This window comes from Schistocerca serialis, chromosome 10 (assembly GCF_023864345.2).
Source record: "Schistocerca serialis cubense isolate TAMUIC-IGC-003099 chromosome 10, iqSchSeri2.2, whole genome shotgun sequence".
Taxonomy (NCBI): domain Eukaryota; kingdom Metazoa; phylum Arthropoda; class Insecta; order Orthoptera; family Acrididae; genus Schistocerca; species Schistocerca serialis.
Genome location: NC_064647.1, coordinates 87,211,250 through 87,233,363, shown reverse-complemented (window position 1 = coordinate 87,233,363; position 22,114 = coordinate 87,211,250). Strand labels below are relative to the sequence as shown.

The window sequence follows — 22,114 nt, the reverse complement described above, 5'->3', positions numbered from 1 at the left end:
TAATCTAAAACTAACAAAACTCTATCTTTACACAGCTCTACAAAATAAAATTTTTTTTTCGTTGCCAGGGAAGTTTGAACGAAAATGGGATATTGTTATGATACTCATTCCGAGTATATTTGTACTTTTTCCAAATTGGCTCTGGTTTTTGAGATATAGGTTATTTGTGGAAATGAGAGTTTTATGTGGATAATATCGACTGCAGGGTCCATATATGGTGTAATGTATTTGCTACCTGTTTTTTAATTAGTGATATTGTACTATCTTTATTAAACAATTGTGCTCAGGGAGTGCATCTGTGTGGTTGAGGATTACATCATGCAAACATCACACTGTCAGTATGTGTTCAGTCCTGTTGTGCAGTGCGCGTGTTGAAGATATTGAGGGTTGTGCAGATTTGAATTCGGCGGTACTCGACATTCATTTGTTGGCCGAGGTAATCCCCGCAACAGCCGATAGGTAGCGTTCAGTGTAAACAAGAAAAATGGCCATGGTCGAAAGTCACACACATGTGCAGTGCAGCTTCAAGGAGATAGAACCTTTTCATCGTGACGTAGCAAATAAGAGGTGAGTATTCATTTCACACAAAACAATTAATGATGTTTGTTGGATGTGATTGACATGCAAATACAAGAAAGTTCTGCATAATATGTAGTAGTTGTGCAATTTTGTTTTAGGAAAACATGAGTTCTTCACGCCGTCTTTGCGTGAACCATCCAGATGAGTTCTGCTACATTTGTGGTGAATACGTTCTTCAAAAGAACAAGAAGAATATCACTCCTTTTGTGAAGGAAGCGTATCTGGCATATTTCGGAATTAAACTTGGAGATCAAGACAAGGCGTGGGCACCCCATAAAGTTTGTAAATGCTGTGTGGAGTGCTTACGGCAGTGGACAAAACGAAAAAGGGAAAGCTTAAACTTCGGAGTGCCTATGGTATGGCGAGAGCAGAAGAACCATACAGATGATTGCTATTTTTGCATTGTTAATGTGAAAGGTTTTAATAGATTCAAAAAACGAAAGTGGGAATATTCCGATTTGGAGTCAGCAAGAAGACCGGTGGTGCACAGCAACGATGTTCCTGTACCAACCTTCACAACATTACCCACGCTAACATCATCAGATGACGATGTGCACGGCGAGGAATGTACAAGTAGTGGTTCGGAACACGAAGGACATGAGACACAACCCCAGCAGTTCGACCAGAAGGAGCTCAGTGACTTGATACGAGAACTCAATCTTTCAAAGCAAGCATCAGAACTCTTAGCATCCAGGCTTAAGGAAAAGAACTGTCTTCATCCAAGTGTTAAAATAACAGCTTTCCGGACGAGAGAAGAAAACCTTCTTCCATACTTCAACCAAGAAGAGGTTATAGTGTATTGCAGCAATATACCTGGACTTTTACTTGAATTGGGGCTGCCGGAATATAGACCAGAGGACTGGCGTCTCTTCATAGACAGTTCCACTAGAAGTTTAAAATGTGTTCTCCTACACAATGGCAATCGTTACGCATCTATTCCAATTGCCCACTCAACAAAACTTTGTGAAGCATATGCTAACATCAAGATGGTTCTGCAGAAAATTCAGTATATGCAGCACCAGTGGTTGATTTGTGTTGATTTGAAAATGGTGAACTTCTTGCTTGGACAACAAAGTGGATACACAAAGCACCCATGTTTTATCTGCATGTGGGATAGTAGGGCAAAGCACGAACATTGGAAGCAGAAAACATGGCCTCCAAGGGAACATATGGCTGTTGGTGAAGCAAACATCATTAATGAACCTCTGGTTAGTAGGGACAAGATTGTTCTTCCACCATTACATATTAAGTTAGGACTAATGAAGCAATTCACCAAAGCTTTAGACAGAAATGGTAATTGCTTCACATACATCTGCAATACGTTCCCTGGACTCAGTAGTGAAAAACTTAAGGCAGGAATATTTGATGGTCCTCAAATTCGCAGGCTCATCAACGATACCAATTTTACAAGTGTCATGACTGTCACTGAAGCATCGGCCTGGAACAGTTTTGTCGTTGTTGTAAAATGTTTTTTGTGCAATCATAAAGCTCCCAATTACGAGGAACTGGTCAAAAACATGCTCACTAAATTTCAAAACTTAGGAGCTAACATGAGCATAAAATTGCACTTCCTTCACAGCCACTTGGATCGATTTCCTCGTAATCTAGGTGATTTCAGTGAGGAACAAGGAGAGCGGTTCCATCAAGATATGAAAGGAATAGAGGAAAGATATAAAGGAAGATGGGACAGGCATATGATGGCAGATTATTGCTGGAATCTGCAACGTGACTGTTCTGAAGAGACCTATAAAAGGAAAGCGTGCAGGAAGCGGTTCGTCATGGACGGAAAATGATATACTTATAGAGAAACTTTTCAATTATGTTTTATACGTGGACAAATGCCTCTTAGGTTTTCATAGAAGCTATTTATAAAGATTATTTTCTTTTTTCATTGTAGTTTGTAGCGCTCGAGTTCAGTATTAGCAATTTTTTCTAATTTTTTGAATAAATCATGCATTATCTCAAAAACTAGAGCCAAACTGCATAAATGGTTGCTATATTCGTCCTCAGCACCACTAACCCATCCTAAAGCCACTCAAATATCCTTGGCAAGAAAATGAGTGTTGACCAGTGTTATAGATCCCACTGTTGATATCTTAGAACAGGAGAAGGCGAAACGTGTATGGGATAAATGGAGTAACTAGCAGCAGGAAAAGGATGTTTTATTTACGAACAAGAATTTAGCATAAGAACTGGTACAGCGCTGTTCAGACAACGAGTTGCTGCTCTCGTGTAGCGCGGCTTATGATCCACGTGTGCGTGTAGTGTGCAGAACTTGTCCCCCACCTGGTCTACGCGGCAGTTTCTCGCTGTCGACGTGGGACAACAGTTGTACTGCAGACTGGCACCGACACTAGTTGGGAAACATTTTTACAAAGTGACATAGGAATGAAGTGCAGTGCTCCATTTGCTTCGAAACATTAAATATTTGTATGCCGTTTCTATGAAATAATGAAAACGAGGAAGGAAGTTAAGGGAACAGTAATAAATTAAAAAATTAACAACAATTAATTCGTGTCAACTTCGATAGCTGAGAGGTCAGCGTGATGGAATGCCATGCATAGGGGCCCGGGTTTGATTCCCGGCTGGGTCAGAGATTTTCTGCACTCAGGGATTGGGTGTTGTGCTGTCTTCATCATCATCATCATCATCATCTCATCCATCGGGGGGGCCACAGGAAGAACATGGGGCCACCCCTTAAAATTAACCCTGCCAAATTCGACGGTAACCATGCCAACCATGCGTAAATGCTGGACAAAGGTACAAGAAAAAGAAGAAGAAAAACAACAATTAATTCATATTAAACAATGAAAATTGAAAGTAGGTAATCTGATGTCTGTGTCTGCATAAAATGCCTTTATCTGCTTGAAGCCCTTAAAATCGGACAAATTAACACGAAAAACAGAGTTCTCTAAGCTCAGTTTTTACCATTTAGCTGTGATTATTCGTAATGCTACAACAGTGGTATGATAACCCATTAGAACATTATTTTTGAACAGTTTCAAAAATTAGAATCAGTAGGGGAATGCTGGTGAATTTTTTATCGTATTTAACCACTTTTCGAGAAAAGCATCGAAAGGTAAACGAACTGAGATTTCTTTCACTTCCGTATTTAATTAAATACGTGATTGCGTGCATCTTGAAACTGAGAAAGTCAACATTTTTAATTTTTTTTTATTTCTACGTTTGTTACAGAAAATAATAAGAATCAAAACTAAAAAGAGATTTTTCAGAAATCGATTATGTTGAACGGTTTTAACATCACATGAATCTGGCGTGAAGGAAAACCGATAGGCCCAGAAACCAGTTGTGACAGTGGAAGTCACCATCCCTTGGCTGTTGCCGTCTTGGAAAATGGCAGTCTCTCCAGCATACTCAGCATAACGATATACAATGAGGTGAAAAATGTCATGGACTATCTCCTAATAACGTGTAGTCTCCTTTTGCTTGACGTAGTGCACCTACTCGACATGGCATGGACTCTAGAAGTCGTTGGAAGAAATATTGAGCCACGCTGCCTGTACGGCGGTCAATAATTAAAAGTGTTTTGCGGATGCAGGATTTTGTGCACGAACTGCCCTCTCGACTATGTCCCATGATTGTTCGATGGGAATAATGTCACTTACTCGAACTGTCCAGAATGATCTTCGAATCACGGACGATTGTGGCCCAGTGACATGATCCACTATTTCCATAAGAGGTTCATCGTGTTTGGGTACATGAAGTCCATGAATGTCTACAAATTGTCTCCAAGTAGCCGAATCAGAGGACGCAGTCCATTCCACGTAAACCCAGCTCATATCATTATGGAGCCACCACCGGCCTGCAGAGTGCTTTGTTGAGAACTTGGGTCCACGGCGTCGAGGAGTCTGCACCGCACTTGAACCGTGCGACCAACGGAGATCGGGACTCATAATACCAAGCAACGGTTTCCCAGGCATCTAGGGTCCAGGCGATGTGATCACAAGGCCATGCAGTGCTGTTACCAAAGGAATTCGTGCCCGTCGTCTGCTACCATTGCCCAATAACACCACATTTAGGCACACTGTCCCAACTCATACGATAGTCGTACGTTCCACATTGATTTCCGCAGTCTAATTTTGGACGTCTCTCCAAATCTCGGTGAAGATAACAGGGCTTTATATTCAATAACTTCGGCGCACAACAAAATGATAATCACTTCACTGTGTATCTTGTAGTTTTATACTCATCTTACTTGCGAATCTGCTGTAGGCGGCTATAATCTTACCGCACTACAGTCCTTTTGTAAAAAATACTAATCCTACGAAGTTTCACGTTCGCTAACTCAGAAAAACCTATTTAATTGTAGCGTTTCAGAACCCATTTAACTTTTATTGAAACGAGTTTTGTTTATCACAGTAAATTACAGTGTGCAGCTTGGACACCAGAAGGATTTATGCTGTGATATTTGTGGTGTCACCGCCAGACACCACACTTGCTAGGTGGTAGCTTAAATCGGCCGCGGTCCATTTAGTACATGTCGGACCCGCGTGTCGCCACTGTGTAATCGCAGACCTAGCGCCACCACCAAGGCAGGTCTCGTGATACGAGAGAGCCCTCGCCCCAGTTGTACGAGAACCTAGCTACCGACCAGATGTACGAAGCCTTTCTCTCTCATTAGCCGAGAGACAGAATAGCCATCAGCTAAGTTAATGGCTACGAACTAGCAAGGCGACATTAGCCATACAGTGATTGTACTTAAAAGTCTCCTGTGTATCGTCAAGATCGATGTACCACAATGATTGAGTAAAGTTAAGTATTAAACCTGCTCCGTACTTTTCTTCCTAACATTAATTACGTATCCTGTTCCAGTACTTCACGCCCGTCTGCGTTAGTCTAGCTTGCCTTTTCAGCCATCTCAACTTCACGGTGTCGGCCCAGCTACCGACACAACAATATTTACCATGTAACCCAATGGCTACCATCATTAAGTTACAGTTGCGAATTAATGAAAATTAAATTAGTGGAGAATACGTGAAATTACTCTTATGATCAATATCAGCAAATAAGTTAGCAATGCGATCAGTAAAAGTTAAGTTAGCGATGAAGCTACTAAATTTCAGATAAATGCGCATAGATCTGAAGCTCTCTTTTCCATCTGCACTCAATGGGTCCTCACACGTTCAGTAGTAATAATATTGTCAAACTGTCCATATATTGACAGTCTGATTGTTGGCATTGACGTACTGTCAGAGTATCGACGGTTTGGCAATATCCTCCATTCACACGTTGCACAGCTTCCTGAACCAGAATAAAAATTTTAATGGAATGAAGAGTGATTGCAGCAGCAAGAACAAAGATTTGTGTAAAAATCATTTACTCCATGCAGAGGACAGTTATCTTGTAGTAGGCCTATACGTCGATAAAGTATGGCTTTCACAAAATCAAAAACGTATTTTACTAGACTTCAGCGCAAGAAATGGCTGTACCTACGTTTACTTTTGTGTAGTGTGGGGAATGTTCTCGATCTTATTGAGGCGAGCCGTCGTAACTGAAATACTGGCGCCACCAAATCAGCACTGTCGCGCTTGGAGTATGTCGTAAATAAAATGCGTTCTTACCGGACACGATACAATACTGATGTCTCAGATGTTAGCAAAACTAATTGCATAGTTTTATTAACAACTTTGCCTCTGGAATTTTGCACACGATCCAACACAACGCAAATTCATCAGCGACGACTTTTTCGTTACAGAGGCGGAACAGCTTCACATCTCCTACGGTATTTTATTTTTTTACCTCGAGAGCCGTATATTTTCAAGATAAAATATCTATCGCATGCATCTATAACATTTGAGAAAGTTCTTATATCATGTTCACTCCAAATATATCGATGGTTCTGAAATAACATACAAATGCGTACAGGATAATCTGTTTACCGTATACAAATTCCAGGAATTGACTACTGACTGGCTGCGGAACAAAAAAGGTCTCATGAACTTATATTCGGCAATACATGGTTTCATATCCATTATAATTATCCGGGCTGTTATGCCGTGGTCGGTTGATGAATTTTGTCTCAATTCCCAACGTTTCGTCTCCGATTGCGGGAGACATCATCAAGGGGGTCCGTAGGTCAATGGAAGGTCCAACACACCCACTGGCTCGCTACTGACTGCCGCTAAATTCCGTGTCCGCGCGCTCCCGCGCCGCGGTGTGACGTCACGTGTTTTGAAAACGTCAGTGCAATTAGCCGCTGTCCGTCGCAGTCGATCGCCGTTGCCATCACCCAGTAGTGGACGGGTGGTACACATCTTCTTTAACACCGGCATCCATATACCGTTTAATTTCACACCCTTCTCCTTTCGGTTGAAATTATTTGGGTGTTTAGCGATTTAGATTGCCTCCCTGTAGAGCCTTTCGTAGTATCCGCTTGTGGCCGCTAGTACTTGCGTCCCCTCGAAACGAATATTGTGGTTCCCTGGCTGGAAAGCATGCTCCGCAACAGCTGATCGTTCCGTTTCTCCTCTTCTACAATTTCCCTTGTGCTCTTCCAAACGTTTAGAAACAGTTCTTTTAGTTGTACCCACATAAACATCACCACAGCTGCACGGGATCCTATACACTCCAGCCTTTTCCAAAGGTTTGCGAGCGTCCTTGGCAGGTTTAAGGTATTCCTGTATCTTCCTGGTGGGCTTGTAAATTACGGTAATATTCCACTTCGTCAAGATTCTCCCTATTCTTTCCGTTACATTTTTAACAAACGGCAGGAAAACCTTAGATTTTGCAGTAGCCTGTACGTCAGTATGATTTCTGCGTGGCTGCCTCAACGCACGTTTTATTTCGGCGGACGAATATCCGTTCTTCATTAGTGCAGTGTGGAGATGTTCCATCCCAGCGTCGAGCAACTCAGGTTCACAAATATTTCTAGCTCTGTCCGCTAACGTCTTGATAACACCCCGCTCCTGTTGTGGGTGGTGGTTCGAATCCCAGTGCAAATAACGGTCCGTGTGCGTGGGTCTGCGGTATACTTAGTGGCCCAAGCTACCATTTTCGTTTCTAAAAACAAGCACATGGAGGAAATGTAATTTGCCGTCAACCTCCTCCTCCATTGTAAACTGAATTCTCGAGTTTATGCTGTTTAGATGTTCGTGGAACCGGCTTAGTTCCTCCCTACCATGTATCCACAGCACAAACGTGTCATCCACGTATCGGAACCATACATTTGGTTTTTTGCTGGCAGTACGTAAGGCCTGTTCTTCGAATTTCTCCATAAAGAAGTTTGCAATTACGAGACTTACGGGGCTTCCCATAGCCACGCCATCCGTTTGCTCATAAAACTGTTCATTCCACTTGAAGTATGTGGCCGTCAAACAACACTTAAACAGTTCTAAAATATCGGCAGGAAAAATTCGATGCAGCTGTTCCAATACATCATTAAGTGGAACAATGGTAAACAGCGGTACCACATCGAAGCTGACCAATATGTCCTCAGGCTGGACCACTATGCCATTCAATCTGGCGATGAAATGTGTCGAGTTCTTTATATAAGAGTCCGAACGGCCCACATGTGGTTTCAACAGCGTAGTCAAAAACTTGGCTAACGAGTAGGTGGGCGAACCAATGGCACTTAGTATCGGTCTTAACGCCGCATTTTCTTTATGAATTTTGGGCAATTCATAAAGCCTCGGTGGTAGCGCAACCGAATTGCAGAGACCTTTCTGTACACTCTCTTCAATGGAGGACATTTTTATTAACCGCGACACAGTTCTCAGAACGTTGTTAGTGGGGTCCTTATTCAGCTTCCTATATGCTTGCGGATCCAATCCGTTTGAAAATGCGTTGTGCCTTTCCCGAATAGAACAGTCGCTTTATCTTCAGAAACTTCGGTATAACGCCGACGGCTCTGCAACGAGACAGGAATGTGAGGGAACACAAAAGCTGCACTCTCTTCTTCTGGAGTCCTTCCAGGCGTCGCACTTCTCTTGATATCTCCTCCCCGTAGAGGCGTCTGCTACTAAAATGTAGACTTTCACGGCCGGAAATATCATGTCCATTATAATTATCCGGGCTGTTATGCCGTGGTCGGTTGATGAATTTTGTCTCAATTCCCAACGTTTCGTCTCCGACTGCGGGCGTTATACCGAAGTTTCTGAAGATAAAGCGACTGTTCTATTCGGGAAAGGCACAACGCATTTTCAAACGGACTGTGGTGATGTTTATGTGGGTACAACTAAATGAACTGTTTCTAAACGTTTGGAAGAGCACAAGGGAAATTCTAGAAGAGCAGAAACGGAAGGATCAGCTGTTGCGGAGCATGCTTTTCAGCCAGGGAACCACAATATTCGTTTCGAGGAGACGCAAGTACTAGCGGCCACAAGCGGATACTACGAAAGGCTCTACAGGGAGGCAATCGAAATCGCTAAACACCCAAATAATTTCAACCGAAAGAAGAAGGGCGTGAAATTAAACGGTATATGGATGCCGGTGTTAAAGTAGATGTGTACCACCCGTCCACTACTGGGTGATGGCAACGGCGATCGACGGCGACGGACAGCGGCCAATTGCACTGACGTTTTCAAAACACGTGACGTCACACCGCGGCGCGGGAGCGCGCGAACACGGAATTTAGCGGCAGTCAGTAGCGAGCTAGTGGGTGTGTTGGACCTTCCATTGACCTACGGACCCCCTTGATGATGTCTCCCGCAGTCGGAGACGAAACGTTGGGAATTGAGACAAAATTCATCAACCGACCACGGCATAACAGCCCGGATAATTATAATGGACAAGATATTTCCGGCCGTGAAAGTCTACATTTTAGTATAATAGATGGTTTCTATGCGAGAGGCCACTCATTCAGTCATACTTTGTTACAGAGACTGCGATCTAATACCGGTGTACCATGCAGCCACAGTTACAGTATGCATGGGTTCCTCTTATAGGGTGGTACTGTTCCTGATACGCCATGCCCTAGCGGCCACTCTTGCCGTAGTAATTGGTAATGCTGTATCCGATTCGCTTCTCTTGCTGACTGACCTTGTAGTGGATGCAATACAGCGTTGCTCACAATTGCTAATTATTCGACTCGAGAGCGTGCCTACATGGTGTTTACTTACGGAAAGGCAAATGGCAATGTGCCGCAGGCAGCAATCTTGTATCAGTAGACCTATCCCCGCCGACAACAACCACAGCATTCAATGTTTGCAACAGTGTTTCACCGTTTTTCTGAGACAGGAACGTTTCAGGAAGCAGGAAATCATGAAGGACGTAACCAAAATATTCAGACACCGGACCTGGAGGAAAATGTGATTAACATTGTGGAAGGCGACTGTCGGATAAGTACCAGGAAGTAGGCCTGTCAGTACAGGGAAAGCCACACGATCGTCTGGAACATCGTCCATGACAAATCTTACTAGCCTTGTCACTTATAGCGTGTGCAGGTCTTACAAGCGACAAACTTTCTACATCAAAAGCAATTTTGTCACTTCACCACGCAACCACGATTTTGAGATTTGTGTCATCCATCCCATTCACAGATGAGGCAATCTTTACATGGAATCGCATCTACAGCTTTATTAACAGTCATCTTTGGAGTAGTATGCAGAACCCAATGATATGGTGACTGTGAATCATCAGCATCGGTGCAGCTGGAATATGTGGGCTGGAATAATTGGCGACAATATTTTGGGACCAGTCTTCCTACCACTTCAGCTAACAGGCCGGAACTATCGGCGTTTCTTGCAGGTGACTTTGCATTCTCTGCTGGAAGTGGTGTCATTCATGCACAGGTTAAAAGTTGGCCACAGTATTAAAAACACTCCGAAACAACACACTTAAAACTTGGAGCACACACGGCGAAGAATAAAACTACCAGGTGGGACCTGCCGAGGAAAAGGTCAGAGAGGATGGAAAAGGAGGGGAAAGCATGGGGCAACTGGGGAAGCGGCGGGATGAAGAGAGGAAGGGCAACCGTGGGTTCACGAAGAGGCAGGAGACACATAGGGTGGGAGAGGAAAAGGGAAGACAGGGCAGGAGGGAGTGCAGAGACACTGAAAGAAGGCACAGGAGATGGAGGGGGAGTAGGAGGGGAAATCCGCTCAGAAGGAGGGAGGGGGAGGAGAGGAAGCCCTGAGGAGGAGGCAGGAAGAGGGGGTTAGAGTTGGTAGGAAGGGTAGAAGTCAGGGCGAAGCTCATCATCTGGGAGGGGTGGACGGTGGAAGTTGTGTTGGGAAAGGAGATGGAGGGTGTGGAGATGGAGGGACACAACGGTAAAGGCGCGGCAACTGGTTGGGAGTGGAGAGGAAGGGAGACACCAGGGGGTGAGGGGGATCAAGGCGGCGGACAATATATAGTGTGCGGATGTATTCAAGGAAAAGGAGACGGTGGGGGAAGGGGATGAGGTCATAGAGGATGCGCGTGGGGGACGGAAGGCGGATGCGGAAGGCGAGGCTGAGTGCATGGCGTTCGAGGACTTGTAGGGCTTTATAGAACCGGGGAGGGGTGGAAATCCAAGCGATGCTGGTATAACAAAGGATGGGGCGGATCCGGACTAGGGTAGAGCGGGTCCCTATATACGATACCGGAGGGAGCGGCTATTGGCCGCTGTCTGCACGCGGCTTAGCGGTGGCGCCCTCGCTGCGCGAGAGCCGCTGCACGGAATAGCCGCCGCGGAGGCGGAGCCCTCTATGGGCTGACCACGTCCATTTGTTCTGGCGTGTGTTCGACTTCTGCGGTGGAAGGTACTAGACTCAATTCATGCTATGTCTGGTTATGGGTCCATCTCAAAAGTATCGTATATGCAGAGCCCAATTCAGATTTGGAGATGGTGGAATGGCGTATTCAAGCTGACTTTGACACTGTTCGGTTTCAACCTGGCCAATGTCACTGTTTGAAACAGGACATGATACAGTGCTTATATGTATTCGTTGAGGCACATTGAAACCATTTGCAACATATACTGTAACTGTAGCTGCATCATTGAGTGCATATATAGAGTGTTTTATTGTAGATGTAACAGTGCTGTAGTTGAAGAGTGCACAGCGATAATTGCCCAGGTCTTTGCGTCTCCTTTGAGATAGAATTAACTTATTACAAAGTTGGCTGCAAATTCCGTCATACACTAATGTTGGATAACCATGCTTTCCAAATCGCGCAATATCTGGAGATAACTGTATGACACATATAACTCCGCCAAACTAATTTTCACTCGAATATGCACAGACTCAGTACTAAAAAAGTATTACCATCGGCCGTCATGACACAGCTACATCCACACACTACGCTATCCTGCCTGCGACTGTCACCTTTTGGTTTTCTCAGCGAGAAGAAGACAGCTGATGTAACTCTGTCTCATTTAACATCCACGCACGCAACTACAGCCAACGGTGCATGGCGACTCAAATCATAACTATTCCTATGCATCTACATATAGCGTGTCAAAAATCTTACGTGACCAATAACAAATGGCAATATCTTGCATTATTGTCAAAATAATCCACATGGATATGTAACGCCACATGCTCCATTGTCAGAAAATTTCCAGGAGAGATATTTTATTTGTGCGTTTGCAGTACTAGAAAGAAAGAAATGTTGTTTTTATATTTCCTGATATGTGTGCATCTTTGAGATGACCTTGGCCATGTTTCTCCGAAAACTAACGAACTGACAGGGCTGTGATTAGCAATGCACTGTTTGCGTTATTGACGTACTAGTTACGGTGACACAATGGATGCTGATTATGAGCAAAGAATGAACATTAAGTTATACTTTAAGCTCTGGAAAACCCCTAGTGAAACGTGAACAATGATTCAGCAAGCATATGCACGCGAGGCACGTCCCAGAAGTCATGATTTCGAGTGGCACAAAAGGTTTAGTGAAGGCAAAGATTCACTACAAGACGATTTCAGAGCTGTTCGCCCGTGTGTAGCACATACCGATGAAAACGTGGAAAGTGTAAGGAAGTTCTTGTAAGAACACTATCAAGTACCTGTGTGTGCGACTTCAGAAGAACTTAATTTGAATGGTGAAGATTTAGGAAACGGAAATTTAAAGCAAAGCTCGCCCCTTACACACTAACAGACAATATCCATATAGATGTAGATGTAGATGTAGCTTGTTTGGTAGCACTGCTCATTCCCAACCTCCGTTGCTGCTCGTGAACGTTTGTGGTCAATGACACATGAATTATTTATTGAGATCTCCAAGAACAGAGGCATTCCGTCCTTGACTCGGTGTCAAGTTGTTTAGGAACTTTTAGTACAGAATTTGAAGAAGTTATATCATAATGAATTCTTAGTGCATTGTACACATCTTATACAGTCCTGTAGATCTCCTCACTGGTGTATTGTCGTGTTCCTGAACTGCTGTGTCACACTCGTGGTAGTAGTTATATATGTACAGCTATTTTGTCTGCCATATCAACAAATGAACATGTGAGTGCGCTTGATGTCCTGTGGCAGGCTTTATGTGGGCCCAATGTTGATGGTATTGGTGGCGCACCCAGACGATGTGCAGCACATCCTGCTGACGTCAAAGCTGGTAGACCGTGGCACCATCTGCACCAATGCCATGCGGATGTTCGGCGGCGACGGGTTAGTCACCATCGATGCCAGCCGGTGGAAGGTGCACCGAAAACTCATAAACCCGACGTTCCACTCTGAGGTAAGTTAACCAGCCTAGGTAAGCAGCTGGAAGACCTAATGGGTTCACAGGAAGCCCACAGGCAGCTCGGTGGTGAACCAGTCTAACTTGCGTTGTTGGAGCTAGTCATCTTCCGTTATTTGTAAGGGTTTGCAAGGATAGGCAAAATACACAAGACAGAAATGAAAACAATCGGAGCTCGTGAAGAAACTTTTATTCACACCCTACAGAGATTGAAGATTGTTTAAGATCAAAATCTCAAGATCATATTTCAGAGGACTGATACCCTTCAACTATATTGTTATTGTCACATTCATCATATCATAAGCATAACACGTAAGCTAGGAATCCAAAATACACAAGTTACATTTCTTACTACAAAAACATAGTCACTCTGGTCGAGATGAAAAATACTAGGTTGGGGCTTAAGTTCGTAAGAGTTTTTGTTTTTAATTTTCGTATTGCAATTGCTATGGTCTTATTTTTCGATTGTCATTTTTTATCTGTAGTTCACTGTCGCTTTTTGAGTTTACATGTGATCATTTTGTCGTTTGGAGGTAATGAGTGGATGAACAGAGGATTAGGAACATTTCCGACTTATTATTTTTGTTTAACTTCAGTAGAGGGGTGACAGCTAGGGAGGAACCCAGAAACATTTTCAGGGTGTATGGGGAAAAATACCATTGGACAGACGACGACAAGATAATGGTTTTCTCTTTTTAAGTAATATCGTTTTGACGTTAGTGACTCTCCTCGTTTAGGAAGATCTTTGGGGCTTTATAAAGTTCGTTTAAACGCATTAATCCACAATAATCCACATCAGTGTATGCGAGAAGTGGAAAAAGTCATGAACTTCGATCAGTCCGCCATCGTGCCATATTTGCATGCAATGGCGAAGGTTCAGAAACTGAGTATATGATTACTGCTTGCTCTTAGGCAGCATCACAAAAATGAGCAATTGACCATTTGTGCATTTTTGCTTGCTTGTCGTCAATTGGCTTGTGAACAACAGTGAGCATTCCTGTCATTTATTGGTACTGGGGATAATGCTAAAATAAAGAAAAGACATGAATGGCTGAGCCCAAACAAAGTAGAAACTCCCCATACAAAAATCTGCATGCATCCACAAAAAAAAAAAAAAAAAAAAAAAAAAAAAGATGTTGTTGTGCACCTGGTGGAACAGCAACTGTGTGGTGTACCACGAATTGCTTTGGCGATGTGTAACCATCACTGCTGACATTTACTGTCAACAACTGAGGCGTCTTACAGACGTAATCCAAGAACGACAACCAAGAAGACTGTGTGAAGTGATGGTACTCCATAACAACGTCTGCCCGCATCCTTCTAGACAGACAGAAAAACACTGTGCAGGAGCTGGGCAGGGAAGTCACTCCTTACTCATCCTATTCACCTGATGTTGCGCTCTGGGATTTTTCGTTCTTTATCAAATATGCTTCAAGGACTTTTCAGGATGAAAATGCGCTTCGAACATGGCTTGACATGTTCTTCACCTCAAAACCAAGTGCTTTCCACAGTCGCGGAATAGAAAAGTTACCCCCAACGTTTGTAGGCTCTTGTAAGTAATATAGGAAAATACATTGTTGGTGACTCTGTTATGCATATCTGTGGTGCAAAAGTGTGATACAAGCAGGCACCCATGCCACAGAGATGCACTCGTGTTTGCACAGCCAACTGAGCGTGCTTGAATAATTGTGGTCTTTCGAGTTTCGGGATGATCCTTTGATAGAATTGGCACATAAGTTCGACGTGCTTCTAAGGTTGTGCAGCGATGTTGGTGTCAGTTGTCATGTGATCATAATCGCACTGCAGATGATGTTCTTGACATCCATGTAGCACAGACGTCCACCATGATCATTGTACTGTAAGAACCGTAGTAACACATTGTACAGCTACCACAGCACAGATAAGAGGGCTTGGGAGCTAAACGATGGTAATATGAACCATGTCAGATCGGTTATTGGCAGTGAGACCACAGGCACACACACCTCCAGCATCTCTTCCTCTCACGCGATAGCACGGAAGTGCACGGCTTGACTGGTGGTGTCAGAGAATCGCATTCGAGATGGAATGATGCGCCGTGGTCTTCAGCAATGAAAACAGATTGTGTCTGCATGCAAATGATGGTCGCTTGCGCCAAGATGTACACCTGGTGAGCGCTGTCTGTGAGAATGCATTCGTCCAAGACACACTGGTCCCACTGCCGGCCTTGTGGTCTGGGATGTGATAAGCTACAACCTCGTTCACTTTTGATGGTGAATCGCTATAGGATGCTAACAAGCGCTCGGTGTGTGCATAATATTGTTACTAATGGTCTTATGCTATTTTTGAAATACGAAGGTGATGCGTTGTCCCAGCAGGATAGTCCTTCCCCACATACTGCCCATGAACTGCAATGTGCTCTGTAAAATGTGCAGAAACTTCTCTGGAGAGCAATATCCTTGGACTTTTCTCGAATGAAGCATGTGTGGGATATGGTGGGAAGAGAGGTGACTTGCGTGATGGGTCAGCTAACAACTGTTTCACAGCTAAGTGAGCAGGCCGAGCAAGCGTAACGTATCTCAGGACGGAACTGGCCATCTGTCCTGTCGGCTGGATGCTTTCATCGGGGCTCATGGCAGCTACACCACATACTCATTCGGTGTTTCAGTATAGGTCAATATGTGGTACCTCATAACTGCTTGTTCTATTCATCTTTAATTGCAATCCTTTCGTATGCTGCGTATGCACTGTTGCAACAATAAACCTTGCGTGAATTGGAAACCTCTAAAAGACTGTAATAATCTATTTTTTCTGAAAGTGTATATTAGAAACTATAAAGGACGCAAGATAGAACACTGTGGTACACAACTCCTATTTCCTTGCAGTTTTCAGTGCATGTTATGGGATAGAAAACTGCTGGGTTACAGATTCTGGAGGGATTTCTGGAGGCTTTCCACGATGGTGGTCTCTTCGTGTGCGAGCGGCTCGCCAGGACCAGAGGTGCAGCTACTGAGGTTCACCCTCCAGTGTTGCTGGCAGCCATCCGCAACTTCAGCAGCACGATCATCGGCATGAACCCTGACCTTTTCATACCAGACGGCTTGGCAGAGGAGGAGCTCTCTGCTTCAGTGAACTTTGCTGTGGGCATTGTGCAGGTAAGATGGATTGAAATAGTGAATTTACCGACTCGCATTCCAAGAACCGATCTGTCTGTTGTCGAAGCTCTTTATGTACCTCTTGAACTACCTTGTGATTTGTATCGTAGGAAATACAGTACATTGTATCGCATGGAGTGTGTTAATCGGACATACAGATATCTTCAGGGGTCCCCAGCGAAGCTTTGTTTCCCTATACAAAACAAAACGACCTTTAAAGCGGAAATTTATGTACTCATACTACAGAACGATTTTTCCCACAGTGCACAAATTCTAGAGATCGATGGGAGGGTACGGAAGAAATAGAATCTAATGAACTTATATCCGGAAATGCATGATTTCCATGCTGGAGACATTTTATTCAATCATACACTGTTATAGAGAATGTGATCTACCTCGCGCGGGACCATCCAGCCACAGTTACAGTACGGATCGTTCTGTTTTACAGGGTAGTATTGTTCATCATACATCATTCCGTAGCGCCCTCTCCTTCCATAGTAATGGCTTATGATGTATCCGATTCACTTCTCTTGCTGACTCGTCTTGTACAGGGTGTGATAAAGCGTTGTACACATGGTTCAGTATTCGAATCGAAAGTTTGCTTGACGCGGTGTTTATTTACATAAAGGCAAATGGTAACGGGCGGTGGGCAACAAGGTTGTATCGGAAAAATTACCCCCGCCGATAACAGTCACGGTATTCAATGCTTGGAACAGTGTTTCGCCGTTTGTCTGAGACAGCATCATTTCAGGAAACAGGAATTCATGAAGGAAATAACCGAAATGTCCGGCCACCAGACTTGGGGGGGAAATGTGTTTATCACTGTGAGAGGCAACTTCCGCGTCAATGGCAGGTAATGGGTCCTCCTGTACAGGGTACTGTGGCACAGTCTCCACGACAAATGTTACTACCCTCGATTCTTACAGCGTGTGCAGGGCTTACTAGCGACAGATTTCCACATTTGGAGCAGTTTTGTCACTGGTTTCTTCACCAGGCAACCACGAATCTAAAACTTTTGTCATCCATCCTATTCACAGACGAGGCCAGCTTTACATGGAGTGGTACGTTCGACATTTATAATTTTCACCTGTGGGATAGTATGCAGCGCCTCCACGGTATGGTGACAGCGAATCATCAGCATCGGTGCCGCTGGAATGTGTGGGCTGGGATAACTGGCGACCATATTTTGAGACCAGTCTTCTTTCCACGTCCCCTAACAGGACGCAACTATCGGCGTTTCCCGCGGGTAACTTTGTCTCACCTGCTGAAAGAAGTGCTATTGATGGTTCGGCCGGCCTGAGTGGCCGTGCGGTTCTAGGCGCTACAGTCTGGAGCCGAGCGGCCGCTACTGTCGCAGGTTCGAATCCTGCCTCGGGCATGGGTGTGTGCGACGTCCTTAGGTTCGTTAGGTTTAATTAGTTCTAAGTTCTAGGCGACTGATGACCTAAGAAGTTAAGTCGCATAGTGCTCAGAGCCATTTGAACCATTTTATTGATGGTTCGAAGGGTTGTGTGGCTACTACATGATGGTGCTCCAGCCCACTTCTTCGTTAAGCAAAGAGAACGGGTATTCACCGATTTGTGGGCGATTAGAATAAACACATGGGTCCAGAACTACTACACATGCTATGACTCAGGGCACCCAGTTAAGTGCCGTGGGCTAGACGAAGCAGTCCACTGCAAGTGCTCCCAACTTGGACACATTCATACCGACTGCACTGATAAGGCGGTTGATAGCGTACCATGTATGTACAGAAACCGCACTTCCAACAAAGCAGGCGATCCTGAAACCCTACACACAAACAGTTACATGAAAGACTGATCTCTAACACAGACCACGAAATATCAAAACCGTGCTTACTACGACCACATCATGCCAAGAGGACCTTCATTCCACGTATCTTGACAGCGCATACGAAGACATTCACCGCCGGAAACATAACCCTCCAGCTACTAGGGCGCGCGCAATGGCATGGCGGCAACAAATGGGCTTCCTCCAGGAGACGTTCTATGATAATGAAATCCTACCGTCATTGGTTGCCAACGACGCGGTTCAGCGACGTGACAGACAACGAACACATCGACCTACTGTGAATGCGAGGTGCCATGGACTATGGGGTAGCAAGGCACCTAAAACGTGAATGTACCAATGAGCCACCCCGCAGATATCCTTATTGTTAAGAACAGAAGAACTGGAACTAGAATTAGTTTGTAATGGTAGTGGAAAGCGTAGATATGACAAACAAGAACAATACGAAATTAATGACGACATGTACACCAACAACTACACAGCTCACGAAACTTGCAGAGCCTCAGCGATACACACAAAACACACACATTTGAACAAGCACCGTCAGACAACACAAACGTGACACACTGAAACACAACAGGGTATACAACGCAAAAATATCAAGACCACATCAAACCAGTGACGTTCATCTCAGGATGGTTGTCAAACACAAATAACACAGCACACAATATCACAACACGTAAACTGCTTGGAAGCGAAGATTCCAGAGGAACACATATAGACAACCCAACACAACTTCGGCTACAAAGCTCGAACGTAAACAAGAGTGCAACACAAAACACGAAATACAGCTACCCATAACACAATCACAGCCCTAGCAGACTGCAAAAGAATGATCAGACCCAGAAAAAAAACACGGAACTTGGGGAACAGACGAAATTTTGAAGTTGGAAGAAAATATACGTCTTTCGAGAATAGAAAACAGAGACGCCTTCCAAACAGCACTGCAACTTTTGATTAGCATTGGCAACTCAGAAGGCGTCACAATCACCTATGCAACGACCGAGCAGGCTGAAAGTATTTTGCTGAAATCAGACAATATACCGACAGACATTACAGAACTATCTGCGTTACTATACAAAATCTGCACCAGAAGGGGTGAAAAGTTCACTCTAGAATATGTATGCAAAGACTTTACGAGGGCCCACGGACGAGTAGAATTCGATTACAGTGAATGAGCCACGTGCGGCTGGCGTTCTTGCCGCTCATAACTTGATGTCATGTAATAGCGATAGTGGTGTCTTCATTCCTTCTTGTGTTAATGGTGCCACTGAGTTGCTAGTATTGTTTGTCCGCGAGTGGCAGCAGCAGTGGTTATCGATAGCCAGTCCTGTGGTACTATCTTTGGCGCCACAGCTAGTATTCCAGGTCGTCGTGTGTGTCCGGCAGCTCGGCTTCGGACAGAGCAGCGAGGAGGTCCACAGCGCGAGGGCGGGCTGGGACTGCTCGCGGCGTGCAGGCACTGTCGGGCCGAGGGGCTGTAGCCGGCGACAGAACCCAGGGCGTTTGAAGTTGAGTGAATCACGTCCAGTATTGAAACCTCCACTGTTCGAGATCTCACTGTTGTTTGTGTGTTGCTGCTCCCAGACCAACCGAAACGAGTGGTGTCTGTTTGGTTGGCGGAAGCTATTAGCTGCCTTCTACTCGTTGATGTTAGTTTGGATTCAGTTTTGTTCTAATTATTGAAGTGCAACCAGCGGTATTTTCTGCCTTGTGGCCGCTAACGTTCCAGTTACCTGATCTGGAGGTTAGCGTACTTTCCCGGCAGTGTACTTTTCCTCGGCGTGTTGATGCTGTCCGACATGGCGTGTAGTTCGACAGCGTCTTGAGTTGTACTGTGGATATGTTTTCGGAGGTATACGTTCGTTCTAACGTTTCCTTCGGCCTTGGGTGTGTTTCTGAAGACGTGGTGCAGTCCATCTCTTCGCCCTTGCCTAAAAATACTCCATCGCTGTACTGGTGATCAGACGTTAGGCGGATTGGTTAGTGGGTCGGTCAGCGTTTACGCTACCCCTCATGTGAGTAGCCATCCTGTTACGTGAGTACTACTCTTGGCTGCGTGTCTCACCGCTTACACAGCTGTAGTCACCCTCCTTAGGTCGATCCAAGGAGCACTGTCTGTGGATCAATCTGTCTTATTTGGACAAGTGGTCATAATTGTTTAAAATTTACTCTTATGTTTTAACATGTTATTACCTTCTCCTCTTGTAATTCCAGCCTTCAGTCATTAATTGTTTCTAACATTGCTTGTGGCCTTCAGACCCCAATCTTAATCAGGCCCTCAGCCGATAATTGTTTGTAACATTGCTTGTGGCCTTCAGCCGACAAATAATTTTCAATTGTGTTTTAGTGAGGCCTTCAGCCGTCACTATAGCTTGTTACAAGTTTTTAAGATTATTAGAAAGGGTTTTAAATTTTTGAAGTGTAATTGCCCACCTTATTGCTAATTCAGGCCATCAGCCCTTGTGTATTCTGAAATTGCTTCTGGCCTTCAGCCCACGAATAATTTTCAACATCCTTAATCAAGCCTTCAGCTGTTGGCTGTGTGTAACATTGTTTGTGGCCTTCAGCCGATAAAGAATTTGCCTTCAACCGTTACTATAGATTGTTACCATTTTGATTGTTAAGAAGAAAATTCTTGATACTTGTTAATGTGTAACTGCCTTCCTCACTTGTAATTGAGGTCTTCAGCTGTTGTGTATTCTGAAATTGCTGTTGGCCTTCAGCTGTTAATTGTTTGTAACATTGCTTGTGGCTTTCAGCCGACAAATAGTTCCAGTTCTGCCTTGATAAGGCTTTCAGCCATCATTATAACTTGTTGCAGTTATCAAGATGGTTAAAAGGGTTTGGGGTATTTTTAACGTGTAATTGTCCACGTTATTGGTAATTCATTCCTTCAGCAGTTGTGTATTTTTGAAATTGCTTCTGGCCTTCAGCCGACGAATAACTTTCATCCTTCTTAATCAGCCCCAGCCGTTGATTGTGTGTAACATTGCTTGTGGCCTTATGCCGACAATAACTTGCAGATCTTCTAATAGGGCTTTCAGTCACCAGTGTAATAAATTATTTTAAAAATGATTGTTGAGAGGTTTTTTTTTAATGAAGAGTATGTTTTTTCTGTGCAGCCAACGGCGACTGATTAGGCCCTGTCCACACCTTTCCTGCTTTCCCTAAGTCCCACGTCTCAGTGAAGAGAGATCTAAATGTCTTGATATACCCGACATCGATGAAACTCCTACATTTGAATGCAAACAGCCAGACACTAGTTAGTATGGAGTCATTTAAACCGGTGGATGAAGCGCACAAGGACGTGGTCTGCTTGCAGGAACCCTCCACCAAGAATAGCAAACTAGTAGGTTTTGACCACAAACAGACCTTCGTAACAGGTACATCCAATCCGTTGCTATCGTTGTCACAAATCGAAACTTTACAGTTACACAGATAGTTCATTTATGTAACCAACACCTCGCAACAGTGAAAATAGTGCACGAAGTCAAGAAGTGTATTATTGCGTCGTTATACGCGTAGTACTCGCACGACATTGAACCGTATCTAAGTTACATCAAAGACGTTGTCGAATATACCAATAACAGAAAATTGCTAATAGCTTCAGACATAAATGCACTCTGACGCAACGGAAGACTAGGGGCACCAAGTCGATGAGGTGCTAAATGAACACAACCTTTACATCGTCAACAGTCCGAATTAGCCAACCACCTACATCGCGCCATGGGGAACCAGCAGCAGGATTGACACAATAATTGCAATGTACTGCCACTTATAATGGGGAGGGAGGCCGTGGATGACACTACTCACAGCGGCCACAGTGGTGCGCTGTCATCATGAACATGGACATACAGATACACACGTCTACACAGGACAGACATCAGCGATTGATATTTCATGAGGCTGACTGGGTGGAACTATGACAGTTGATTGAGGTCTTCCCCCTAGATTAGATTAGATTAGAT

At 44.3% G+C, this 22,114-nt stretch overlaps 1 protein-coding gene across 1 annotated transcript in view; it reads left to right on the top strand.

Annotated features, from left to right (window-relative positions):
* The window catches only part of LOC126424560 (cytochrome P450 4C1-like), a 258,546-nt gene extending 236,650 nt beyond the window's left edge, over positions 1 to 21,896 (top strand). The window contains exons 3-5 of the mRNA XM_050087306.1: positions 12,999 to 13,200; positions 16,107 to 16,334; positions 21,843 to 21,896. Of these exons, the coding sequence (XP_049943263.1) occupies positions 12,999 to 13,200; positions 16,107 to 16,334; positions 21,843 to 21,896 (484 nt within the window). The remainder of the gene's footprint in view (positions 1 to 12,998; positions 13,201 to 16,106; positions 16,335 to 21,842) is intronic.
* Positions 21,897 to 22,114: the final 218 nt, after the last annotated feature.